The sequence below is a fragment of the Neophocaena asiaeorientalis genome, unplaced genomic scaffold (genome assembly GCF_003031525.2).
Source record: "Neophocaena asiaeorientalis asiaeorientalis breed wild unplaced genomic scaffold, Neophocaena_asiaeorientalis_V1.1 scaffold363, whole genome shotgun sequence".
NCBI classification, from domain to species: Eukaryota; Metazoa; Chordata; class Mammalia; order Artiodactyla; family Phocoenidae; genus Neophocaena; species Neophocaena asiaeorientalis.
The window spans coordinates 1,015,801-1,043,754 of NW_020172006.1; the positions used below are offsets into that span (position 1 = coordinate 1,015,801).

At 39.2% G+C, this 27,954-nt stretch overlaps 1 protein-coding gene and 1 long non-coding RNA gene across 3 annotated transcripts in view; one reads left to right on the top strand and one right to left on the bottom strand.

Moving 5' to 3' along the window:
* Positions 1-19,021, top strand: part of LOC112402621 (uncharacterized) — a 22,306-nt gene extending 3,285 nt beyond the window's left edge. The window contains exons 2-5 of the long non-coding RNA XR_003003741.1: positions 1,608-1,678; positions 7,418-7,523; positions 18,664-18,720; positions 18,875-19,021. This is a non-coding gene — a long non-coding RNA (uncharacterized LOC112402621). The remainder of the gene's footprint in view (positions 1-1,607; positions 1,679-7,417; positions 7,524-18,663; positions 18,721-18,874) is intronic.
* The window catches only part of ALG8 (ALG8 alpha-1,3-glucosyltransferase), a 28,971-nt gene continuing 2,202 nt past the window's right edge, over positions 1,186-27,954 (bottom strand). The window contains exons 2-13 of one of the 2 annotated variants that reach the window (XM_024749631.1): positions 24,395-24,473; positions 17,994-18,187; positions 14,941-15,050; positions 13,639-13,706; positions 10,232-10,358; positions 9,867-9,970; positions 8,946-9,066; positions 6,368-6,507; positions 5,014-5,153; positions 3,565-3,662; positions 3,177-3,249; positions 1,186-1,813 (exon numbers count right to left, since the gene is read on the bottom strand). In XM_024749631.1, coding sequence (XP_024605399.1) covers positions 1,582-1,813; positions 3,177-3,249; positions 3,565-3,662; positions 5,014-5,153; positions 6,368-6,507; positions 8,946-9,066; positions 9,867-9,970; positions 10,232-10,358; positions 13,639-13,706; positions 14,941-15,050; positions 17,994-18,187; positions 24,395-24,473 — 1,486 coding nt within the window. In that variant the 3' untranslated portion in view covers positions 1,186-1,581. Of the gene's footprint in view, positions 1,814-3,176; positions 3,250-3,564; positions 3,663-5,013; positions 5,154-6,367; positions 6,508-8,945; positions 9,067-9,866; positions 9,971-10,231; positions 10,359-13,638; positions 13,707-14,940; positions 15,051-17,993; positions 18,188-24,394; positions 24,474-27,954 lie in introns of those variants that run through there. The other variant, XM_024749639.1, reaches the window with a different exon arrangement.

The window sequence follows — 27,954 nt, forward strand, 5'->3', positions numbered from 1 at the left end:
TTATTTGTAGACTTTTTAATGATGCCCATTCTGACCAGTGTGAGGGGTTACCTCATTGTAACTTTTTTTTTTTTAATATTTATTTAATTTATTTATTTGGCTGCATTAGGTCTTTGTGCGGCACATGGGATCTTCCTTGTGGCATGCGGGATCTTTAGTTGCAGCATGTGGAATCTTAGTTGCAGCAGGCAAACTCTTAGTTGTGGTATGTGGGATCTAGTTCCCTGACCAGGGATCAAACCCAGGTCCCCTGCACTGGGAGCACAGAGTCTTAACCACTGAACCACCAGGGAAGTCCCAAGGCCCCTACTCTTAATCATTACACTGTATTACATTTATATTTATAGATACGGTAGCAGTGAAGTTGAATCTTGAAGAAGTTCAGACGATCAGATGATAGGGTAGAAAAGTCAGTAGAGAGAGGAAAGAAAGGAAGTGGCAAAAATGAAAGGAAGCAGAAGTACGAAATAGCATGGCACACTGGGAAATCTAAGTTGTTGGGACAGCGGGAGTATAGGGTGCAAGGGGGACTGTGGTGAGGAAAACAGGCTAGAGGGGCCGTACTTCCCTCCCCCTTTGGCAAAAATCCCCATCTTTATCTTTGAATGAGACTCAAAAGAAGTCTGGGAAAATAGAGTGAATTTAAGAGATGGGATAGCTGGATTAGCATCCCAGGATTCTATTGCCCTTGGTCTCTCTCTGATCTTCTTAGGGGACAATGGGTAAATAAAATGTGTGAAAGTTCCTAGTGTCAGCTAGATAAATGTTGGTTGAATTTGAATGTGCAGCAGGTATTAGGCAAACGGGGGTCTTGGATAAAGTGTATGAAGTACTCTCAAGGTGGGGGGAGGACAAGACTGGGCTGCAAAACACCCTTAAGTCTTTTCACATGAGGAAAGTTTGAGAAGGAGTAGCCTTATCAAAATTGCAGTACTTGCTTTTAGAATAAATGAACTGTACAAGACGTCCTTAACTAATGTAAGAGTAGATGTGGTTTCTAGTCTCTGCTGACAGGCCAAACAGTTCATTCAATGTTCTCCCTGGCTTTGAGTATTGTCAATGTATAACTTCAATGGACAAAAATCTCCTGGAACAAGGTGCACAGAATGTGGACAGTGCACACCACTTGCCTGTATGCACGCCAACAGGAAGATGCGGGAGCTGGAAAGGATCCAAAACGTTTTCGTGCAGAAATACAAAATGGTATTTCATTTATATTTCCCTTAGCATATCATTCGAATTATGCTTTATACCCTGACAATGGTTATCATAGGCTATAATCACGCCGCTGATCAGACTCCCTCCTTGCCTAGAGCAAGCAAAGCAGTCTCCATGATCTCAGACAATTTTAATAGGGGAAGGCGAGATTTGTTTCAGATGTGTTTCACTGCTTATGGAGGACAAGTGGCTTCTCACCATGGTGACAATCAGGTTGCTAAGCTGGGCAAGGCCAAGTTTACAAGAATGGTCCTCAAACAGATTTACTGAAATGAATGGCTCATGCCACCAGCAACTTTCTTCAAGTTCTGATTAATTTCCCATGAAATAATTGCTTGGAATACATCCAAGCGGTTCCTTTATTCATTGCTTCTTTGTCTTGCCAACAGGAGGGTCAGTCAATACTGAAACATACAGTTTGAACCAAGCATATGTGATGCCCACTGCACAATACACTGAGGTCAGTAACAAAGGGATAAAGGGGTACTTCAGCTTCCAAGAGGTGAAAGGGAATACAAATTCACAGAAGACTTCCAGAGGCCCCAGGCCAAGGAGGTAGAAAGTTTCCATCCAATTAAAAAGAGGTTTTTCTTTTCTGAAGAAAAAACGAGAGGAGTCTGATTTTAGATGAGTCATTCTGCTTTTGCAAACATTTCTCAGCTAAAGTTTCTCACCTGCACTGTCGTGATGTGAAGTACAGATAAAGCTAGAGTCACACGAATGGGTAAAATTTCACATTTAAAAAAAATGATAAAGATATATCATTACATTAACCCAACAATCCAAATTTACGCAACCATCATCTATGTTGTCACTTAGCTGAAGTTGCTGAGAGAGAGTTAGCTATGCATTTGGAAGAGGAAAGGGGGCTGGATAGTGTGATATTGGAATAAGAATATGGTAAACAATGCATAATTTTTTGTTTTGGTAAAATCATATAAAATTTGGTATTTTAACCATTTTTAAGTATATAATTAAGTAGTATTAAGTATATAGACAATGTTGTGTCAATATCCACTTTCAAAACATTTCAACACCCCAAAAAGAATCTCTGGAAACATTAAGCAATAATAACTCCCTATCCAGCACCACCATTGCTCTCGCCGGTCCCCATACCTACTAATTTACCTTCTGTCTCTGAGTTTGCCTAGTCTAGATATTTCATATAAATGAAATCATACAGTATTTGTCCTTTTTGTGTCTGGCTCATTACACTTAGCCTAAGTTTTCAAGGTTCATCCATGTTGTAGTATATATCAGAGCTTCATTCCTCTTTCTGGATGACTAATATTCCATTATACGTATATATACTATTTTGTTTATCCATTCATTTGTTGATGGACATTTGGGCTATTTCTACCTTTTGGCTATTGTGAATAAAACTGCAATGAACACTGAGGTACAAGTATCTGTTTGAGTCCCTATTTTCAGTTCTTTTGGGTATATACCTAAGAGTGGAATTGCTGAGTCATATGGTTATAATTGAGTTTTCATATAATTAAGCATTTGAGGTTTCATAAACACAATCAGATATAATCTATAAGCAAGCTTTAAAAAATTATATAGGTAACATTAAGTTTAGAAAAGAAAAAAAATTCCACCCATAATTCTAAGATATGTACGAATTTTTTACATATCTTTTGGTTTTAAGCATCTGTATTTATGTGGTTTTACTCATAATGCATATTTTACATTCCATTTTTTAGTTTTCATATAAAGTTTTAATTTAAGCTGGGTAGTCCCTCCTCAAATATTCCCCCAAACTAAAGCCATGACCTATGTTGCCATGTGAGAGTGATGGAATATGGGTAATTTCTTCTGCTGTCTGCTGATATTTTGTAATGTTGTGATGTTACTATTTAAACTTAAAAAATAAAATTTAAAAGGCTTATCAATCATTTAGGAGTAAACATTTCACAAGAGTAAATATAATTTTAAATGCACTTTTTTCAGATTACCTGAATAGAGTCTTCAGTGAGGAAACACTATAGATGGTAAACAGTAACATGAGTAAGATTTTAATGGGAAGTTCTGTTAAAAGAATAAAAAAGTACATATGATAATTAAGTTGGTAAGAGAAAGGTTTATGGTACTTAAGGGAATATAATCACAATGACACAGCTATATAGTGCTAGGAACGCTTTCGGAGCTTAACTGTACATTTTTGTGACATGTAAAGATACTAAGAATTAGGGACATGTTGGAAGTTTTATTTAAAAGAATGGATGAGCTCTCTCTTTCTAAGAGATTTTAAGGTTGTTTAAATCAGATAGTATTGATCAGACAGTAGGCTCTGATGAAAAGCCATGGCAATTAAATAGATCTCTCTTAAAAGAAGCTATTTACCTGGTGCAGTGAAGAGCAGAGGGAAGAGGGAATAATGTCCTGTTGTGGTCAGAATCAGAAAAATTGAAGCATCTCCTGCTTTTCCCACAGACAAGAGGCTAAAAATAAAAATTTTTATAATAATTCCTTAAAACATCAAATGAAGCTTATACTTGCAGATAGCTGGAATAACCTGCAACTAATATTATTTCTAGAACTGGCTTATGCATAAAATAACATACTGATCTTTGCTACAAGTCCAATTCAGTTGAGAATATTAATTTTTTTAGTGGGAAACTTTAAGCAATACAAAGAAGAATGCATCACACTGAGTCATGGAACATTCAAAAAAGAATCTTGCCTCTCTGAGTAACTGCCTCCTCAAAGAAAGGAATATTGTGGGATTGGGAGCTGCCTAGTGGTGGCAGCTAGAGAAACAGGACTTGGAGTTTTATTTCCAACCCTATAGTCCTTCTCTTGGACAATGCCCCATACCTGTTGGTGTTTAATAAGAATTCTAACTAAAGACATTAGAAGTTTTTCTCTATTTTTTAATTTGGAAACTCCAAGTTGCTAAATGAACCCAGACAAGCCATATACTCATCTGACAAATTTGATTAATGTCCTTTCAGAGCTTAAATGATTTCTCTCAGGATTTAAGAAAAATCTTAAGAAAAAGGCTAATTCTATTACCATCTATCTAATTGGGTTTCAGTTGTATATAAAATGGACACAACTGCATTTAAAATGCCTTTTTTTTTTCTTTTTTAGCATAACACAGTGAAAAGATCTTAAGATTCAGCATGATAAGATTCAGGTTTAAGTCCTAACCCTGCTATTTGCTAGCTGTGTGACTTTGGATAAGTCACTTAAACTCTGAGCCCTAGTTTCTGCAGGTGTGAAGACAGGGGATGATATCCACTTATACTAATTATCTTAAAGGGTGTTGTGAAGCTCAAAAGAAAGAATGCAAAACAAAACAAAACAACAACCCCCGCCCCCAAAAAACCAACTAACAACAAAAGCAGTTCTGAAAAATCTGAAGTGCTGTACGTGTTAGGTATTATTCCATAATGGACTCAATCCTTGCTTTGACTAACAACACTTAACAAGGAACTGTGGGACCTTATTTTCACGGGTGTGATGACACCAAAGTCCATGCTTTTTCCATACTATGCTGCTATTCAATAGCCAGAAGTAACAGCCTGGTATCATGGCGCTTGATCACTACAGTACCCCTTACCAAAAAATGCAGGAACAATACAGGCAGTTTTGCATACCTTAGAACCCTCACAGGTACCAGGATCCCAAGTTAAACATCCCCATTCTGTCCTGGTATAAATCTGTTCCCACGTGTCTTTGCCTTTGCCCATCCCACTGAACATGTCAAGAAGCGACAGATCAAATGGAAAACAATAGGATCACTGTGAAATATGCCAGAAATGTTGACTGACTGAGCTATCTGCTTACCTCATTGGGAGAACTGCAAGGAGTATGGCTTTTTCATGGACGTGCCACCCAAACATGAAGGAGCTCAAGGCACAAAGAATTAGACATCGGAGAAAGCCTCTGGGCCCTTGAGGTTTAAACCAAAGACAGAAAATAGAGGGCTAGAAACAATAGGCAAAGATAAAACTTCAGTATCATTTAAAATAGGCTTTACTGAAACATTGTTCAGGTGAATATAATTTACATCATCTCTGAAAAACAGTAGCTCTTAAGACTATTCTCCATCAAACTGGGATAATTCGCTTTGTGAACAGTCCACCAAAAGTTAACATAAAAACAACTACTAATGAAAAAAAAAGGCATTTGGAAATATATATTTAACACATTAAAATTAATTCTATTCATCAAAATTAATATGAAATGATAATTAAGTTCTAGGATATCCAGTATAACTCCTAACTACACCTTCATAATTAGTTAATTAAGTCACTGAACATATTAGGTCAAACTACAAAAGTTCATCGATATTGTGGAGCTAATAATAAATTAGATCTTAGCATATTAATAAACAAACACCTAACTTTGTGGGCTGGAGTGTAATTTACAACAAAACCATGGCCTTCCATATGCAGCTTACAAGGCTGAAGTTTTAGGAAAAAAGTTTTAAATTCAGAACATGTGGATAAGTAGGCCAACAGAGCTTAACTACCTACCAGTACTGCCACGTAGTTAAGTGGGGTCAGGTGTCTTGTGAGTAGATTTGATTGTTTAGAAACCAAAATTAAAACTGAGTGTAATTAGATATGATTAAGTTATTTATCCTGAATTTTACTAAAATTGTATCATGAAATTGAGGGCATCATGATCACTAACAAATAAAAACAGCTACGAATGATGCCTATAATAGCATCTGATTCATGTAAGATTCTTATCTGATGCTCAGACAGCCTCAATTCATTGACTCTCTCAATTCATTATCCTCGTCACAAAATATCCATGCAGTACAGACAAATTTAGAGTTTTTATCAGTTAGCCATGTATGAAAACAAAAACCTGATGTCCCTACTACATTGTCCTCTTTCTCCACGGTGTGGGCCAAGTTCCCTCCCCTGGGCTTTTCTTTCTTCCTCATCTGACGGTGAACAGATGGTCTATTAGCTTCTGGTGAGAACCTCTCTCATAGAGGCTTTACTAGTAATCCTTCCTTACAGTGTTCAAAGTTACCCTAAGAATAGGAAATGCCTCAATCTGCAGCAGGATTACAGCCATGGAATTTATCCTACCATTGGGAAAACTTGAAAGTTAAAATTCAACCAGCCACACAAAAGAAAAGCAGAGAAAACTCAAGAAATGAGGACCACGTGTGCATTCTTACCAATATGGCAATCAGAGTGCAGATAAGGGTGGCCAAGGGTGTCACTGAGGGAAGGACTGTGTGTTGGAACTGCTGAACTAAACCACTTGTCATTGAGGCCTTCGGAATCTTGCTGGGGTCAAGAAATTTCAGTTCTAAACCTACAGAGTAAAAAGACATTTTATTTTGTTTTGTTTTGATTAATGGCACACCATATTTTACCAATCAATTCCTTGAGGAAAAAAAATAAATCTACTAAATCTTAAGACTGTTTCAAGGTCAAGATTTCATTAACTCGGTCCTGCACCATTCTACCTAAAATGCCTCTAGTTTAGGCTGTAGCTGTCTGTATTGGAACAGGAAACCTTGCTGGCGGGCAGCATGAACAGCAATATGCTCTCACCTCTAAAATGAAGCAAGCTTTCTAAAATACAGGTCGACCATGTCACAGGCCAGCTTTGAATCCTTCCTTGCCTATGGGATAAAGTCCACATTCCTAAGCATAGCACATAGTGTCTTCCATGATCTAGCCCCCTCCCACCTCTCCAGCCTCATCTACTCCACCTTGTTAAATACAGCTTGGCCACAATGAGCCAACATACCACTGACACCTGTGTCCTTTTGCACAGACAACTGCCTTTGCTTAGAATGGCCTACTCACTTTGCAAAGTTAACTCCTAATTCACTTACTCATCTGAGAAAGCTCCTAACTCAGGAAGTAGAGCTGATTTTCTTGTGGGCTAAGGTCTGTTATACATGTCTCTGTGTTCACCACACTGCACTGTATCTGTATGTATGTTCATTTCCTCTACTATACTCGGTTCCTTAAAGGCAGGAATGACAATTAATTTATTTCTATCCCCAGCACATAGGAGTTCAAGAAATACTAAATGAACCAAGTCTGAGGATAATGATGCAAGTCCCAACCCAAAAAAAGCTAACAGAACAGTCAGGGACAGTCTGAGCACCTGAATGGCCCTGTCTAATGCCATTGAAAGTTAGTGAAATGTGGGAAAGGTGTAGACTACCAAGATATTTTCTATTCATTCACCTTGTCCCTTTTTCCTTCAGCCTGCTGATTCTGTCTTAAAGCTGATAACTATCTGCCTGAAACAGAGTTGCCTCACCTGCCACTGACTTTCCATTCACAACCTCCTTGAGGAGACAGATACACAAGGTGAGGTACAACAGTTTCCTGACTCAGATAAGGCAAGCGACCCTTGTACCTCGTATCATGCTGGTTGTTTAAAGCTTTTAGAAATGTTAAGAACTTACTTTATAAGACGCCATGTACATCAAGGCCGGACTCAGTGGGTGAGCAATAATACCAAATTATGATTTCCTGTAAGTACGCAGCCAAAACGGTAATAGCAGCCACCACGCATTAAGCATCTACCATGTGCCAAGGGCTTTGTAGCCATTACTTTTTGCCCCCCTGAGGCACAGAGAGATGAGTAATGTGCCTAAGTCACACAACTAATAGGTGGAAGAATCGAACCCAGTTCTGTCTGGTTCCAAAGCCCCTGCTACTGACAGCCTAGCACTTCTTTATTGTTGCATTTGTTTCTCACACAGGTTTTTACGTTTTTAAAGGTTGTAAACAAAATCTTATGTGGCCTAAAATATTTACTGTCTGTCCCATTACAGAAAAGTTTACCTATCCTTCTCTTGATCCTGCCATTTTCCATCAAGCTAGGCTGTGTTCACAAATGAGAGGCTGTGAGTTGTCCCACACAATTATTTTCAGAACCATCTAAAGGTTATAAATTCTTTTGCATCACACCTCAAACTTAAAAGCATAGCCTAAGTTTTCCCTTTCTTCTCATCTCATGTTAAAATGCATGGCCATCATTTTCCTTATTGGTTCAATACCCAGAGTCACAACTTACACATTCTTCTTTCCTGCTTCTTCACATTTTTAAGTTTAAAACTAAGGCTATAACTACTGAATAACATTTTGCTTAAGGTAAAATTACCTTTTTTTTTTTTTTTCGGTACACGGCCCTCTCACTGTTGTGGCCTTTTCCCGTCGCGGGGCACAGGCTCCGGACGCGCAGGCTCAGCGGCCATGCCTCACGGGCCCAGCCGCTCCGCGGCATGTGGGATCCTCCCGGACCGGGGCACGAACCCGTGTCCCCTGCATCGGCAGGCGGACTCTCAACCACTGCGCCACCAGGGAAGTCCCAAAATTACCTTTTAAAAATGTCTAAAAAGTTTATTTTTTTCCCAAGGACAGGAGCAACAACCTCACTGCCACAAAGAGCTTTTATAAGGAGTGCAGTCTGTTTCCTGCACTGAAGTCTCAGCCCCTAGAACCACTCTGCTGTTCATTCTGAAAGCTGAAACGCAGGGCTGGAGAACAAACAGCTCCGCCACATTCAAAACACAAAATAGGTTTTTCTATTTGTCAATGTGACTAGTCCTTTCAATATTCATAGTCTAAGTAAGAAGGCTTAGGGAATTCCACGGCGGTCCAGTGGTTAGGACTCGGTGCTTTCACTGCTGGGGCCAGGTTCGATCCCTGGTTGGGGAAGAAAGATCCCACAAGCCGCACAGCACGGCCAAAGAAAAAAAAAAGTAAGAAGGCTTGCTACCATACCGATGATGGACAGCACTTTGTCCAAAGCACTGTACAAAGCCCAGAAGTTTGGGGCCCAATACGCGTGGCAGAGGCCCCTCTTGAAAGGGAAGAGTCGGGAAAAGACTTGAGGCAGTTGGTTCTGTTGAAAAGAGATTAAACAGTGATCAATATTTTCTAAATTCAAAAAGAGAACTAGGGTACTGTCTATGGCATAGCGTGTAGAAAGTTATGAGGTCTGAGTTCCGGTTTTTATACAAGGAAGTAGTTGTGTGATCCTGAGCAGTTCACAGAACCTCTTTTTTGCCAACCTTCTCATCTGTTAAGTGGGACAAGATACATCAGAGTACTTTGAATACCAGTCCAATACTATAATAATGGAAGAATTTATAAGGGGCAAAGGAGAACACAGACTGCAGCTTTACCAAGTTTACTGAAGAGAAGGGGACGGTAGGGAAGGCTTGATGAGAGATGCAGTGTTTCCCAATTTTAGCAGAAATTAAAACTAATTAGTTGAATTCAGCATGAGGGAAAAAGTGAAAAAAGAAAAACACCTGTTGAACATCTGTAACATTCTAGGCACTTTAGAATGTTTGCTGTCAATGAATGACTGTGAAAGCACTGTGAGTACTGATTTTGAGGTTACAAATAAAGTACAGCAAACAAGCAAATTAGCAAATATGGAAATCTGTGACTAATTATTAGCAACTCTGTGTGAGTGCGTGTGTCTGTGTGAGGCATATAGTTAAACGTACAAATATATGCACATACATATTTGCATAAGCACAGAAATGTCTGAAAGAATAACATCCTATCTTTGGGGAATCATAGTGGGAAGGAGTAAAAAAGGAGTAGTTTTCCTTATTTTATATATTCCTGGCTTTATTATTTTTTTCTAAATAAGAGCAAACATGTATTCTTTATAACAAATAAAAGACTTACCAAGGCTAGAAAAGGACCCAATGAAAGAGCAGAAACTAGGAAAACAATTAGTCCCAGGGAAATAAGACGGAGAAAACTGAAGCTGTTCCATCGGATGGACCCATCTACAGAAAAGGAACATTATCGTTAACCAGGAGCATGGAAAGCCATAACTTATACAATATGCCAAAACTAGAAGTATCCCATGATAGTACACCAATCTTTATGATGTGGCAAGAGCAGAGAAAAATCAGAATGGGTAAAGGGTTTATAGGATCAATAGCTGAGAGATACCCGTTGTGCCTCATAAAACTCTCTCACAAAGCAAGCCACCAAGTCAAGGTAAAATAAAATAAAGCAAAAATAAAATGATCATTAAAACTTGCCTGGTTTATTTGCAGTGAAACAGTAAGATCGCAGTAAATATACACCGTAAGCTGGTGCTACATAGAGGTAGATGTGCTTGAAATGTAGGAGAACAGCAAAGAGAAATGCTCCTTCCTTATGCCTTTTCTAGGAGATTTAAAAGGTAAATAATTCAAAATTCAGGGTAGACTAAACACAATAATGTAGTATCCTGGATTGGATTCTGGAACAGAAAAAGGATGTTAGTGGAAAAACTGGTGAAATCTGTGTACCAAGGTTGGTTTCTTAGTCTTGATGAATGTACCATAAGATGGTAACATTAGGGGAAAATGAGTGAGGGGGTACAGGAACTCTATTATCTTTGCAACTTTCCTGTAAAGCTAAAATTATTTTAAAAAATTAAGTTTATTAAAAACACTGGAGACTGGTTGCACATCAGTGTGAATGTACTGACCATTACTGTACATTTTAAAGTGCTTAAGATAAATGGGTGAGGGGAGGAAAGAAATAGGTGAGGGAGACTAAGAGATTAAGTACAAACTTCCAGTTGCAAAATAAGTGAGCCATGGGTATGAAATGTACAGGGTGGGAAATTCAATAACTATATTGTCGTATCTTAGTATGGTGACAGATTGTAACTAGACTTATGTGGTGATCATTTTGAAATGGATAGAAATATTGAATCACTATGTTGTGTTAACAACTAGCAAAAACAAACAAACTTTAAGAAAATGAGATCAGATTTGTAGGTACCAAAGGTGGGGAATGGGGGAGGGAGAACTGAATGAAGGCAGTCAAAAGGTACAAACTTCCAGCTATAAGATAAATAACTACTAGGGATGTAATATATAACATGATAAATATAAATAACACTACTGTATGTTACACATGAAAGTTGTTAACAGAGCAAATCCTAAGAGTTTTCATCAAAAATCTTTCTATTTCTTTAATTTTGTATCTTTATGAGATGACAGATGTTCACTAAACTTATTGTGATAATCATTTCATGATGTATGTAAGTAAATCATTATGCTGTACACCTTAAACTGTATGTCAGTGCTGTATGTCAGTTATATCTCGATAAAACTGGAAGAAAAAAATGGTTTAAGATGTTAAGTTTTATCTTATATGTATTTTACCATATTGAAAAAAAACATGGTTTTGAAGATATACAGGCATATGTCGTTTTATTGCGATTTGCTTCATTGCGCTTCACAGATACTGTGTGTTTTACAAATTGAAGGTTTGTGGCAGCCCTGCATTGAGCAAGTCTATTGGCGCCACTTTTCCAACAGCATTTGCTCACTTCCTGTCTCCGTGCTGTATTTTGGTAATTCTTGCAATATTTCAAACTTTTTCATTATCACTATGCTTGTTATGGTGATCTGTGATCAGTGATCTTTGAGGTTACTACTACAACTCACTGAAGGCTCAGATGATGGTTAGCATTTTTTAGTAATAAAGTATTTTTAAATTAAGGTATGTACATTTTTTTAGACAATGCTATTGCACACTTAACAGACTACAGTAAACATAACTTTTATATACACTGGGAAACCAAAACATTCACATGACTAGTTTTATTGCAACATATGCTTTATCGTGGTGGTCTGGAACTGAACCCACAATATTTCTGAGGTCTGCCTGTATTTGGAAATACTTAACAAATGAAATATGATGTCTGGGATGTGTTTCAAAATAATCCTCTGTGTGTGTGTGTTTAGATCACTGTACTATTTTCTCCATTTTTGTATCTAATTTAAATTTTCTATAATAAAAAGGTTTAAATGTAATATAAGGAGAACAGAGGCAAGTGATTCCAGCCAGCTTTTATACTGAGCCTAGTCGGTTTATAAATTCATTATTTCAACAAATATTTATTAAGTACTAAGTTTGATGCTGAAGTACAAGATACGTCATCATAACAACACACTACAGATTCTCCTTAAGGAAGCTAGGGGAGTTAATTACCTTCACCCTCTAATAGTTATACAATAGCTGGGGTTGATTTCCAGAGAGGATCTGGGAATGAGAGTACCAATGATTACACATAAAGCTATGCTAACAAAGAATCACTTAAATCTTATATTACATATTAGGTAACATAAAGTACAATCAGGCTGAAGGCACCAAGTGTTGTGCCAATAGTACTAGATCTAACAAACTTCCTAGGAGAATTAAAGGCATTCTGATTTAGGAAAAAAAAAAACCACCTCCAAACTGAGTTGACTATAACTAAAGAAGTCTGCGTTCTACCTACCTCACAGGAATTCTGGAAGGATCAAATGAGATAATGGTCCTGGGGTCCTGGGGTTTGGAAGGATTAAATGAGAAACTGCCAAAGGGAACACGAAAGGCCAAGTTCCTCCTTTCACTGTCTCATCAGGTGTGGTCTAGAATAGATGCGTTAGGAATGATAAGGCAAAAACAATGGGATGCTTCCAAATCTCTCCACTGGTTTTATTATTTATTTAAGATTCAGAGAAAGTCTAGCTGGTTCTATAGCTAAAGTTTAGTTCATTTGTTCAACAACCATCCAACATTCATTCATTGAACACCAATTATGATCCACGTATAATGTGGCTTTTTACGGTTAAAAGAAAAAAACTTATCCAGACATTTATAGCTGTCAAAGAACTTTAAAATAGATTATTGAATTTGATCTTTCCAAAGTCCCTGTGAAGTAGGTGGCCCCATCTTATAAACAGAATGTATCAAGGGGAAATTTTATTTTATGGATGAGAAAACTGAGGCTGAGAGGGTTGATGGCTGCCTTGGGTTAACGGTTCCCAAACCTGATGGTGTATCAAAATTCCCTGGAGATTCCTAAAACCCAATCCCAGAGATTCTGATTCAGTGTACAGAGGAGTGTCCCAGAAATCTGAATTATCCGCCTCTGTGAAAGGAGGAAACTTTTAACAACTTCACAGAATAGTTACAAGGTTTACACAATAATATATTATATATAACGTACCCAATCTGAAGCAGCCAGTGCTTTTGAATAACCCCTGTCTGAGTCACACAGCTTATTAGGGTTATTCAGGATTTCAACTCAGGTCTTCTGGTTCCAAATTCCATACTTTCCATTACACTATGCTACATGCTGCTGATGGTTAAGGCCCCACCATCACAGTTACTACATAGTATAAACTGCTGAAGATTTCATTCCTGGATAAATGATCCCAACCAAATATAGAAACTCAAGTTTATTTTAGGCCTGCCACACTCTAACAAGTTTTTAGAGTATAATTTTCTCATCTGTAAAATGGAGAAAAGTATTATTAAAAGAGAAGATGGAATTTGTGAGAAATACTCAATAAAAGTGTCTATAGCACTTGGCAACTCAAAACAGTTGGTCAAATAAACTTACCTATCACCTTTACAAGCTAAAAACCAAACTAATATAATTAGCCTATTTCGTGTTTACCTGAAATAATCGTGCAATAGAGAGTAGCATTAATCCAGATAAAAAACCATTGTACTGGAAATGAATATCTGGACTTAGGTCAAGGAAAGAAAACAGAGGATGCCAATTTCACAATGAACTGTGCCAGCAGACTAAGTATAAAAATTTCAAATGCTTCCATTATAGGTAAATTAAAGACAAAAATATTACTACCAGTTTGGACTTTTCATAAAAGTGTTTTCTATAAACAGTCAAATCCTGGACAAACTTTTAAATTAAAATTTATGTTTAAGAAGAAAACCAGGAAACTTTCCCAAATTTTCTGTACCTTAAAGAGCCAGCAACTAAAGGAGTTTTTTGTTTTGTTTTGCTTTTTAGAATCAGGGATAAGAAAGGAAGGGACCTAACAGCTACTGAAGGCCACTGCATGTAGCATTCCATTGTTTACAGTACACATACAGTGAACCTGTGAGGTAGTTAGAGCTCAGAGCATTAATGCACTCATGGCCTAACACTACTTGAATTTCATAACTGAGATTCAAGACCAGGTCAGACTTAAACCGAAGTCTCGGTGTTTTCTTCCACACCTGGCTATCTCTATGAAAACTGTAGAAATTCGGCTTCTATCATTTGGATTTTAGTTACATTCAGGAACCACCACCACCACCCCCCCGCCCCCGGTTTTTCTTTTAAGATTTTTTTGATGTGGACCATTTTTAAAGTCTTTGTTGAATTTGTTACAATATTGCTTCTGTTTTATGTTTGGGTTTTATGGCCACAAGGCATGTGGGATCTCAGCTCCCCGATCAGAGATCAAACCCGCACCCCCTGCATTGGAAGGCGAAGTCTTAACCACTGGACTGCCAGGGAAGTCCCCCATTCAGACCCTTTGGATTTAAGAACTTTGCCTATTAATATGTCATAAGCCAACATGGCAGAAAAGCATGAAGGCCTGTCTGTTTCCATATGGACACTGTGATACGCCGTTTCCTATAAAAGGTATTTAGAATAATGTGTTATAAACTATTTAAGATATATGTATTAGATTAATCTAAAGACAGTTACCAAGTCCCAGTATATTGCTTTACTGGCAGTTTAACTGGTTCTTGCACGTCACCACTAACTTTTCCAGGACAAAGTGCTCTAACAACCAGAATCTGATAAAGTTGGGCAGAGACCACAGTTTGGGGAACTGACTAACCCACCCCACATCCACTTTCAAAAGCAGCTCACATTTCAGAATCACCATTACAGAAAGAATTAATCTTATACTTAGTATATATCAAATAAGTAAGGGAACAGTACATAAAACGTCAAGGATACGGTCTACAATTAACAACCCGAAGTTCCACAGCAGTAATACTGATAGAATAAACTTTGGCTTCTCTGTAAGTTCTCTGCCTGCTTTTTTCCCATCAATGCATTTACAGCACCTATATTGGAACACGAGGAAAGAATCAGAAACAAATTTAATCTTCATTAGAACACCATAATACTTCTACAGAGTACCCTCTGATATACTCTGATGCGTTTGATAGCCATTCCTGATGAAGTGTCCATGCCATTCTTTTTTTTTTTAATGTGGAACTATTTTATTTTGAAAATGATGATTAAAAAGTGACACTGAGGCTGAATAGCAGTCAGAAAACCCAGGTTTATATCAACCCAAATATGAAGAAAAAAAAAAAAGGAAGAAAGAGATGGAGGAATGAAGGAGAGAAAGGATGAAGGAAATGAAACTAGTATTTATGGAGTACTCAGTGCACGCTAGATGCTTTCATTCAGAGTATTAAATTTACTTCTCAAGGACCATGGGAGGTTTTTTTTAAAAAAGGAGGAAAGGGACTCCAAGAGAATTTCTTGTAGTCCTTCAATATGACTGCACCCAAATCACAGCTCTAATGTTGCCAATTATTAATAGGGAGGAAAAAGAAAGGTGATGGAGTCCAGTTCTGGTGATGCTGACAATTTTCCAATTAAGGTGCCCTTAGGTGTCACCTCTCCCAAGAAATTCCAGTGGGTTGGAAAAATTTTAGTTGCTTCCCTGTCAGTTTATTAGATTAGACACAGGGACTGGGGTGTCCATGCCATTCTTGACTGTTTAAAAAGGTGCTAGCAGAAAGAAAGGCCTCAGGGCCATGTCCCTTTCTCAGCTATGCTGACTTGAAACAAAAGTCTTCATTTTTCCTTTTTTTTGAAAACAAAGTCTTCATTTAATAAAGCAAACAAACAAACAATAAAACCATCCACCAAAAACCCAAATGTAAGGATTTTGAAAATTGAGAGGGCACACACTATTTTAACCCTTAAAACTAAAAAATGCAGACCAGAATGATATAGCACTCCAAATTATATATTACGATACCAGCCAAGTTAAGAATAGACCTGTGAGGACTTCCTGGGTGGCGCAGTGGTTAAGAATCTGCCTGCCAATGCAGGGGACACAGGTTCGATCCCTGGTCCAGGAAGATCCCACATGCCGTGGAGCAACTAAGGCTGTGTGCCACAACTACTGAGCCCATGCGCCACAACTACTGAAGCCCATGTGCTCTAGGGCCCACGTGCCACAACTACAGAGCCCACGTGCTGCAATTACTGAAGCCTGCCTGCCTCGAGCCCATGCACCGCGACAAGAGGAGTCACTGCAATGAGAAGCCCGTGCACCGCAACAGAGTAGCCCCCTATTGCAGCAACTAGAGAAAGTCTGTGTGCAGCAACGAAGACCCAACGCAGCCAAAAATAAATAAAATTTTTTAAAAAATATATTAAAAAGAGAAAAAAAGAATAGACCTGTGATAGTTTGGGACAGGGTGGTGGAGGGAATTGAAAAAAAATAAAAGAATAGAGCCACAAACCTGCAACTCTTGATTGCCCAAATAATTAACAAAACTCCTATGAAAAAATGTATGTTATTTAAAGGTAGAGATATAGTAATTAAGTGACAATACCAGGTGACAAAACAGTATGATCCCATTTTTATTTTATAAAAATTAAATTCAGATACAGGAAAGAGGCTGAAATAATATGCACCAAAATGTTGATAGTGACAGCTGTTAAGTGCAGGAGTATAGGTCATTTTTACTTTGTGTGTATGTATAATTGCTTTCCGTTTTCCAAAATTTTGACAATGAAAAGGATGTATTATTCTATAAAAAGATTTTAAAAACGTGTTTCATTTGAATATCAACAAATTCTAAAACCAAAGAAATCTAAAACCAAAAGAAGACATAATAAAGATGCAATTAAATAGGGGTTAGCAAAAGGTGTCCTGCTTTTCCTCCGTGGAGCCTCAGTTTTCTCATAAATAGAGATAGTAACCTTACAGGGTAATTGAGAAAATTAAGTAAGTTACTAATCTATACAAAGTGCCTTGTTCCAGATTTTTATCTTACTTAACTGTTCCCTCTACATTGTAGATGGAAATGAATTCTACTCCCTCTCTCTGCCTGTATACACTTTCCCTGAGAGTGTGAATTTAAACATTTTGAGTTAAAAGGAGTACATTTACATATCACCTTCCCTTTCAACTCTTGCCAGGTCATAAAGAGAATGAAGGTCAGGGTGCCAAACAGCAGTTATTCCACGAAAATGAGCAGGGGTTAAAACATCCCCAAGGGACTCTTTACTGAATGGGGCAAGAGTTCAGTCTAGAAGGCCTCACAAACAGAAATGATCTATTTATGACAAAGGTCATTGAATGGACACTAGTTACTGCTCTGTCACAATCACACCAGCAGGCTTAAGGCTTAGGACAGAATAGAAGCCAACATTAACTGGGAAATTCACCTACTTAAAAGTAACTTGTAAGTAAAATATGCGACACATAAAAATATAAACATAACTTAAAATTAATGAAGAGTCTTCATGAAGGAAAGAGTCCAGAGACTACAACTGAAAGCACTCAGTAAGATTTCTTGAGTTTACTACAATGGAAACTCCATTGGTGGTTAGCATTATGCATATGTATGCATGAGTGTGCTGTGCTGTATGTAGGTATGTGTATCCCAAAGAACGGGGTAGGTCATGGCAGCCTCTGGTAGTCTGCTACAAGGAAGGAAAGAGAAGCATGTAGAGCCACTTTGGGCAGGAGAAACGGTCCTGGAACTCACTTGGGACTACTTTTCACAACATTCACAATCTCTTGTTCTACCTCTAACTTGTAACCCCACCTCAGCCCCCATTTTCTTCCACAAGATTCAGCTAGACTGCTTGCTGTAATTACTCATTGTGAAGTTTGAAACACAACCATTTTGGACAGTTCTAGCATTTGCTATTATATGAACTTTGTTTGCCCCAAATGAGGAACAAGTTAATACTATTTAATACTATAATATTTCCTCAACACCTTCCACAGGAAATGACATTCTCAGACTTACTCGTGGACAGCATACACAAAGAGTGTATCTGTAAAGATGACTGAAAATCTCTGGAAGAGTAAGGTCCTTGAGCTGGAGTAATTCAGATTACGGACATTCAGCATCTCTTGATCAAAATATTTGGCAACATGTGACAGGGCATACTCAAACCATGCAAAAAAGGGGGGGTAATCCAAGGTCCACTCTGAAGTTGCCTGTGGTAAAAATTGAAGATAGAACATATCCTAAGTAACTGAATAAATAAAGAAGGTGCAAAGGCTGGAAATTTTCATTCTCTCATCTTTAAAAAAAACACATGATGAAATTATACTTAAAATATGCCATAAATAGAAAATTTTCTGTTAAGTCTGAGCAGAACACCAAAACGTGTTTCCTAAGTTATTTAATACAGTCTTCAATTTCCTTAGAGTCAACTATACTTCACAAGAAGTTAATTTGAAAACTTTTAATAATAAACTTGGTTATGACATGGTTCTACTCATCTAAATATAAAAAGGGAGCTAAGGCATAACGAATGATTTACTAGCTTGAGTTCAAGTTCTGTCCCAGAGATTCAATTTCCCTATCTGTAAAATGACATATTGTGAGGACTAAATAAGTTAATACATATGAAATACGTTTATAAACGAAAAAATGCTATACTGATGCTACTTATCTTTTGTTCCACTAGGTCATGAGATCCTTGAGAGCAGAAACCACTCTGTCATTTCTGTATCCTGAGCATTTAGTAAGTTCCTGATATATTATATAATCATTAGTTAAATGAATGAATAGTCACTAATGATTAAATGAAAATATAGATCATATGAAAAACATATAAACTTTATATAAAAATATAAAGTATAAACTTTGTAATGCTATATTTTGTTGTTTTGTTTCAGTTTCTGCATTCATACAAGGATGACAGTACCTACTTCATGGGTTATTAAATTTTACATACAGGGCTTCCCTGGTGGCGCAGTGGTTGGGAAGCCGCCTGCCAATGCAGGGGACACGGGTTCGGGCCCTGGTCCGGGAGGATCGCACATGCCGCGGAGCAACTAAGCCCGTGCGCCACGGCTGCTGAGCCTGCGCTCTAGAGCCTGTGAGCCACGAATACCGAGTCTGAGTGCCACAACTACTCAAGCCCGCGCGCCTAGAGCCCATGCTCCGCAGCAGGAGAGGCCACTGCGATGAGAAGCCCGCGCACCACAGTGAAGAGTAGCCCCCTATTCCCACAACTGGAGAAAGCCTGTGCGCAGCAACGAAGACCCAGTGCAGCCAAATATAAATAAATAAATATTTTTTAAAAAATTTACATATACACACAGTATTGAACCAGATATAAACTAAGTATCAGTAAAAATTATTGTTATCATTTAAAACATTATTACTATCCTCATAGCATGTCCCTAAAACTAAACCTGACCTTGCACCTAGAAGAGCTGAGACAGTAATAATCTCCCTACTCTGCATTTGTTGCTCTTTTCAATGGAAAACTCCTATCCTTCTGGAAGTGCACTAAGGGTTCACTAGGTACTAACTGAGTGCCCACAGGGACTACTATTTAGGGTCTCTCTATAGTATAAAATGAAGCAAGAGAGACTCAAACTACTTATTAGCTCTTTGTTCATGATAAGGATGAATGAAAACTTTAGGTCTCAATAAGAAGTAGCCTATTTACTCCCCCTGCAGGTATAAAATGCAAAGGCTAACCCAGAGGCTCTCTGTCTAGGGCACTCAGGCTATGAATCCACCCATTAAATTTTCCTTTATGAAAAGTTCCTTCTCTAATCCCAAATCTCCAATGTGGGATGATGAGCCACTGAACTATGGAAAGAAAAATGAGAAATTCTATTTTTTACTCTTATCCTTCTTAATTTCTATTTTTAAAAGTATATTAATAGGGCTTTGCCTTTATAATTTATAAAGACGTCTTGGGTAGTGAATGCTCAAAAATGATTTCTGGCTAGGGAATATATTTTTTAAAACGTTTAGAAATTACTGGTCCATATAATTTCAAGAAATTCAACATGAATCTAGACTTTATTAACATCTGTGGTTTCCAGCCACAGTTTCTATGTCTGTGCCTCTACCCTTAAAGAGCCATTTATTTTATTGGAAGTCTAAAAGATTTTCCTACTTTATTTTATTGACATATTTATTACTTTAAATAAAATGGGGAACAGAAATCATGAAAAGAGTTGGGAGAAGGAACAGGTGCTGCCTGAGATGGTCATTTATCCAAAACAAAATGTCCCTGTCCTTCCCTTGCCATCCCCAACCCCACACCACTCAGGCACCCTCTGTTATGTTGGTCCTTCTCCCCACAAAGACTTCCCAAACCTAGCCCAGAAGGCCCTCCTGACCTCCGGGATTTCCAGCTGGGGCCATCATCTTACCTAAACAGCTTTTGGGAAGCCAGGAAAGTGATTCGCTAACATTTCCTCCCAAGTGAAGAGTTCTGTCACTTATATGTGGTAGAGCTGGGGCTCAAATCTGGGTCTCTGACTCCAAATCCATTAGCTCAGGAAGCTACCACAGCAGAGCTGTTTCTTCAAGTACAAAAACATCCAACCTCATTTTTACATATGAAGATGTAAAAATTAATAAACAGAAACCTCAATTAAGATAGAATCAGAAGGCCAGAAGGGGGAGGTCTCAGGTCCTAGGAGGACAGCAGAGCCCAACAGCAAGAGGAAAGTCTCTTTCCTGCAAAGAGTTCACTGTCACAACTCAGCCAATGAAAAGCCATGGACTCTGTTTACTCTAGCCCTCCCAACTTCCTTTTTCCCTCTTTGAAAGAATTCTCCTTCCCTCGCTATGCACTACGCAGGGACTAGCACATGACTCGCTATGGTTGCAGACCCTGAATTGCTATTTTCTGCTGAACCTGAATAAACCCATTTTTGCTGGAGAAATAACTGGCAGTCTACTTGTTTTAGGTCAACAAAGATTCAAAACAATTGTGTTCATTCCACAAATATTTATTATGGGTCTTTTTAATGTCTTTCCCAACCAATCGACCAATCAATTTAATTTGAGGCCAGAACAGAAAGGTAGGCTAGAAGTCAAAGCTAAGAAGGGCTCTACAAAGCAATCCACTGCTCACATGTCCACTCTCCTTAGTATGGCAGAAAGACCTTCCAGACCTGAGGCATGTGCCTCTCCAGCCTTATATCCTACTGTGAACCTCGCACTTGAGTTTTTGTTGATTTCTTTTGTTGTTATTTCTTTTGTTGTTATTGCTGAGGAGGGCAGGAAGAACAAAGAATTTTACCATTACTAGAATCTCTTTTACATAAACCTCTTCTATCTAAAACAAGCCAATAACAGGAGACAGCTCTGGCCTAAATACAGTTTTAGGAGTACTAAGTAACAGGTAGTAGTGAAAGTTATAGGACTAAATGAGAGAACAGCCAGAAAGAATTATAGAATTAAAAGAAAAAGGGCAGCAACTAACACAACAATGTAAAGCAATTATACTCCAATAAAGATGTTAAAAAGAAAAAGGGACCACAAAGGCGGAGGGAACCAGCTTTTGAAAGAGTGTGTAGATGAAGAAGAGTTAGCAAAGGAGACTAAGAAGGGATAGTCAGAGAGCAGGGAGGAAATGGTGAGACAGGAGACTGCCTTTTCATTTAGAGGATGAAGGTCATTATATTAATAATGCTAAGTATTAATAACCTTTAATAATATTTAATGAGCACATTTGTTCTAAGTACTATGCTAAGCACACCACATACATGATATTCATTTCATCCTAATAATTATTTATTATCATTTAATAGCTGGGGATACGGAGGCTTTGAGAGGTCAAGTAGTTTGCCCACAGTTGCCCAGCATAGGTGTTAAGTGGCAGAGCTGAAAGTCAAACCTAGGCAGTCTGAAATCACAGCCCAACCTCTGGACAACTAGGCCACACAAAAAGTTTCCTCACTGGTATGCATACATACATGCAAATGGAAATACTTCACACTAAAGAAACTACTTAAAGTTCCTTACCATTCTTATGAAATACTTGTAGTGTTGTTATGTGAGAAGGAGCTTGGTCAATTAGGTCAATTGTTCTCAAGCTTTTTCAGTGCAAAGGGCTATTCTGACCTGACCAAAAACCCCCCAAAGCAACAACAATCTCACAGAAAATTTTACAGCTTGTCTTAAAAAAATCTTCCTGACAGCAGAGTGCTGTTTTTGATCAAGTCATTTTTGAGCTGATGTCTGTTTTCCATGAAGTATCACATGCAGGTTAGTACCTCACACCAGAAATAAAAATACAGACATAGCTTTTCTAAGAATAGAATAGAATGGTTTGTATATTACCAGACACCTACACGTCACACTTGATTATTCCTGTCCTCATAAATCACAAAATGTTAGGGAGAGACAGGACCTTAGAAATAATTCATTCCAAATCCTCATATGCCAGATGAGAAACCAAGGCTCAGAGAGATGAAATGTATTTTCTATGCTGATGCAGAGCCAGGTCTTGAGTCCAATTTTCCCTCTTTCCCGATCCAATGTTCTTTCAAAAAGCATGTGGCAAATATTATCATTTCCCATGTATAATTTGGGAAACTCATTTTGAAGTAAAGGGGTTCCCTAATAGTTCCAGAGGGCAGAACTGAATGAAACTGACTCCTCCTAAAACCAAGTTCCCTTGCAGAGTTTATGATTAACCTCTCCATCCAAAACGTTATTCCCTTTCTTGTCCCACCATGTTCTCCTCAGGAATTGAGGAGTGTCAAAGAAAAGGGGGGACTGAAACCGAGTAAGACCCTGCGGGGCCTATCCAGGTATAAGACCCTTCCTGTCCCCCACTTCTTGTTTGGCTTTCCAAAGAGCAAACTCAAGTAGTTAATGATTAGAACAATAGAGTCACAGGACTCCTAGTTCCTCCTGAATGAATATAGACAACAACTGGACTCATATCTTTGAGTTGTTCTGAAGAAACTAAGACCCCTGCACTCAGTGGAGGATGGTGACTATATGCTGACCACAAGCACATAGACCCCAGACTGGAACCAGAAGGTTGATGATTAAGATTCCCAAAACAAGGACTTCCCTGGTGGCGCAGTGGTTAAGAATCCGTCTGCCAATGCAGGGGACACAGGTTTGATCCCTGGTCCAGGAACATCTCTGTGCGCCTGTGCGCCACACTACTGAGCCTGTGCTCTAGAGCCCGCGAGCCACAACTACTGAGCCAGCATGCCACAACTACTGAAGCCCACGCGCCTACAGCCCGTGCTCCGTGACAAGAGAAACCACCGCAACGAGAAAGCCTGCGCACAGCAAAGAAGACCCAAAGCAGCCAAAAAAAAAAGATTCCCAAAACATCACCCTGTGACCATACCACCAACCAATTAGAAAAATGTCCATGAGCTGATCATGCACCCCGAGACCCTCACCCCTACTGTGGTCTTTAAAAACCCTTGCCTGAAAGCCATTGGCAAGTTCACAGTCATCAGCGATGGCAGCTACCACCTGATGGTGAGCTGGTGCGCCCTGAGGGAACTCAGAAGGGAAAGAATACCTGCCACCTAGCAGTCATCAGACTGCAGCCACTCCTTACTGTGAGCCCTGAGGAAACTCAGGATGTGAACATACAGGATACTGGCCCCAGATAGCTGAGGTGCATATCAAAGGAATGATTTCAGTGAGCCCAGACTCTTGCATCTTCCCATATACAGAAAAGCGCTAAATTCCTTAACTTGACATATCTGGTTTCTTTAATTAACAGTAATCTTTTGATGTTCCCGACTACCTGCCCTTTGTTGCAAAACTCCTATATATTCTGGCTCCTCCCTTGCCCCCTCGGAGCAGTTTCTCAGAGCTATCTGAAATGCTGTCTCCCAGGCTGCAGTCTTCATTTTGCCCCAAATAAAACTTAACTCACAACTCTGACGTTGTGCATTTTTTTAAGCCAACAAGGTCTTTTGAGAACTAGCTGCCTGTTCTCTTTGCTTGACGCCCTGCAATAAACGCTGTATTTTCCTTTACAATAACCCAGGATCAGTAGATCTGCTTTGTGCGTGCCAGGCAAGGGGACCGAAGTTCGGTTCGGTAACATGAGTAAAGACTATAATTTTTTTTTTTTTGCAGTACGTGGGCCTCTCACTGTCGTGGCCTCTCCCGTTGCAGAACACAGGCTCCGGACGCGCAGGCTCAGTGGCCATGGCTCACGGGCCCAGCCACTCCGTTGGCATGTGGGATCTTCCCGGACCGGGGCATGAACCCGCGTCCCCTGCATCGGCAGGCAGACTCTCAACCACTGCGCCACCAGGGAAGCCCAAGACTATAATTTTAATAAAGATTTATTCAACCTATGATCACAGGGAAAACTGTTTGAATATCAATAATACTTACATGATTTCACACATCATCTTAAAAAAAAACCCAAAAAGGTGAAAATTAAAACTTACCTCATAATACCACTGTGATATTGGCAAACTGTGGGTGATAGCAAGCCAGTTTCGGTGCACTTCAAAATCTGTGGAATGGCTACTCAAAACAATCAGATGAAGAAAATCAGATTTCATAACATTTATCAATCTCACATTTCTAAAATTAGGCTTTTAAATGGACCAATATCCCCTACATAATCACAGCTCACTATCCTATAGACACAAATAGGTATTTTACATATTCCTGAAACACCTCACTTACCTGGAGGCCAGACCTCCTTCTGGAAAAGGTGGGGAACCTATTCAGTAAGATGTTGTGGAAAAACCCAAACTAACTTTTTGGCCAACCCAACACTAAGTGAAAAGAGTCTCTGAGTCATCTAAAGCAGTGGTCCCCAACCTTTTTGGCACCAGGGACCGGTTTGGTGGAAAACAATTTTTCCACAGAGTGGGCAGGGTGGGCGGATGGTGTTGGGATGATTCAAGCACATTACCTTTATTGTGTACTTTATTTCTATTATTATTACATTGTAATATATAATGAAATAATTATTCAAATCACCATAATGCAGAATCAGTGGGAGTCCTGAGCTTGTTTTCCTGCAACTAGATGGTCCCATCTGGGGGTGATGGGAGACAGTGACAGCCAAAGTGTGTTGCTTATGTCTGGTCTACTCCATAAGATGCAGCTTAATTGTCACTTGCCACTCACTGACAGGGTTTTTGTTTTTTTTTTTAATAAATTTATTTTTATTTATTTATTTTTGGATGCACTGGGTCTTCGTTGCTGTGTGCGGGCTTTCTCTAGTTATGGCGAGCGGGGATTGCTCAGCAGTTGTGGCGCAGGGGCTTAGCTGCTCTGCAGCATATGGGATCTTCCCGGGCCAGGGCTCGAACCCGTGTCCCCTGCATTGACAGGCAAATTCGTAACCACTGCGCCACCAGGGAAGTCCCACTGACAGGGTTTTGATATGACTCTGCAAGCAATTGATTTATTATGGTCTCTGTGCAGTCAAATCTCTCTGCTAATGATAATCTGTACTTGCAGACACTCCCCAGCGCTAGCATCACCGCCTCAGCTCCACGTCACATTATCAGGCATTTGATTCTCATAAGGAGCGCACAACTTGGATCCCTCGCATGCGCAGTTCACAGTAGGGTTTGCGTTCCTATGAGAGTACAATGCTGCCGCTGATCTGACAGGAGGCGGGGCTCAGGCAGTAAGGCCAGCGATGGGGAGCGTCTGGTAATTGTCCGTGGCCTGGGGGTTCGGGACCCCTGATCTAAAGGGCTGACCAAAAGCCCATACATTTTCTTAAGGGAGGCCCTCAGGCTACTGCTCAGAGGTGACTTATTCTTGTTCACAAACAATTCTAATAAGATTCATTATCTGGCAAAGGCCTCACACAGAAGCTGGATCTTCAAGGATGAGCAGGAGTTCATCAGACAGAAAAGGTGGGAAAAGGCCCCTGCCCTGCCTTTCTCATGTCTCCAAATTCTGTTTACTGGTCCCCCTCTCATTATATATAAATATATCCAAGTATGTCCCCTAGATATAGGGGAGGAAAATTATTTTCCCTTCAACCCTTCCAGGTTCTGTGGCTGGTCTAAGAATTAAATTGACCTAAGACAGAATAACAGGAGGAAAAAAAAGACAATTTAAATTACATACATATGTACAGGAGCCCCAAAAGATATAAGATGAGACTCAAAAGGTGGCCAGGTGATTGAGGCTTATCTACCATCATGAGAGCTAAGGAGAGGGGTAGGGGTCTGGGGCTTCAAAGAGGGGGGAAGGCAACTCTTGGGAAGGTGAGAAGAGAATGTTTGGCAAGCAAAGGTTGCTCTGCCTTGAAGCTAAGTCTCTCAGATGAAAAAGTGATCTCTGGTAATAGTTACTTTCCAGGTACAGGCCTCCTTTCTAATGTAAATTTCCCTCGAAAGTAACTTTTACTGTTTTCAGAGCTTCTCCTATGTCTGCAGTTCCTCAAGATAAGAAGTCCCGAAAAATCCTTACACCAAAGAGGCGTATTTTGGGGTGGCATATTCTGGTGCCCTTCACTCCTCTTTAGCAGGACTTTATTTTTCTGTTTATTACTCTGCTTTACTTCCCCTCCACATCTTACACAGCACCTGATATGTGGATGGGCTCAATACATTCTTGTTGAATTAACCACTCACCAAAGTCAACAATGAGTTCCACAGCAAAACCTGATTTACCTTTTCTAGTGTTTTACACAACATTTCCACTGTGACAACTCTCTCGTGAGTTTCTTAGCCAACCCCTTCCATGTCTCTTTCATGGCTTCCCATTCCAGTACTCATCAAGCAAATGCTGATGTTCTTTCAAATCGGTTCTTGGTCTTCTTCTTATGCAGTTTACTCTGCTCTGCACAATCTCATTCACATTTATTGCTTCCACTAAGAACTGTGTGATGATGACTCCCAAATCACAGTATACAACCTTGGTCTCTTTCCTGAGTTCTAGAAGAGAGACATCTCCAACTTCCTGCTGACAACGTCACCTGAATTTCCTACAGATTTCTCAAAATCACAATTCACAGCTGATCTGATGACCTAGCAATTACATTTCTAGGTATACACTTGTAGGGGAGCAAAATATGGCAACGCAAAATGTGTCTTTTTGGTGTGAGGATTGATTTAAGCTGATTATTTTTAAGAAACAGAAGACTCAGGAAGTCTTTCTTTTTACCTCCCTCTTAGCTGCCTAAAGAATTTATATAAAGGGCTTGTTCCAGAAAAGAGCTATCACCCCGATATATGCAAAGAATATGGGCTACGTGTGGTGAGGGAAACTCACCAGAACCTAGAGATCACAGTCCACTCTTATCTCTTCATGGCCCAGCAAACATATATGTGAATTGCCTTTCTCCCTTTGAAGTCCCAAACTACTACCTCCAACATCCTCTTTTGTCTTTAGCTGAAGATGGTATTTAAGGTGAGGGGCTTCAGCCATTTTGGTGAGTTACTCCATTTTCCCGAGTACATGTTTCCCATGTACATGTTATTAAACTTTTGTTTGATGATTTTCTCCTGTCCATCTGTCTCATGTCAATTGAATTCTTAGACCAGCCAGAACCTGGCTAGAAAGGTAGAGAAAAATGTCTTCCTCCCCAATAGAGGGAGGAAGTTTCTTCCTCAACAGAAACACATACATATGTTCAAGAAAAGACATGTACTGGGTCTATCTTCAGGCCTACAATTATATGTCAGAGACCTTTCCCGACACTCAATCTAAAGTAAGTCCCCCTTGTTAGTTGCCTTATAGGATCCCATTCTTTCCTTTCAGAACACTTAAGACAGCATTGTTATGTAATTACATATTTGTGTTGACTTATTTCTGGGACTGTTATCTTCACTAAACTACACCCTTTATAGGGTTAGGGATCATATCCATTTTGTCTTCCCCTCTAGTAGCTTGCCACATCCATTTTGTCTTCCCCTCTAGTAGCTTGCCACAGTAGCTGGTTCATAAGAAAGCAGTTAGTAAACATTTTGGTGAATACTTTTTTTTTTTTTTTTTTTTTTTTTTTTTTGGGTTGGCGGGCCCCCCCCTT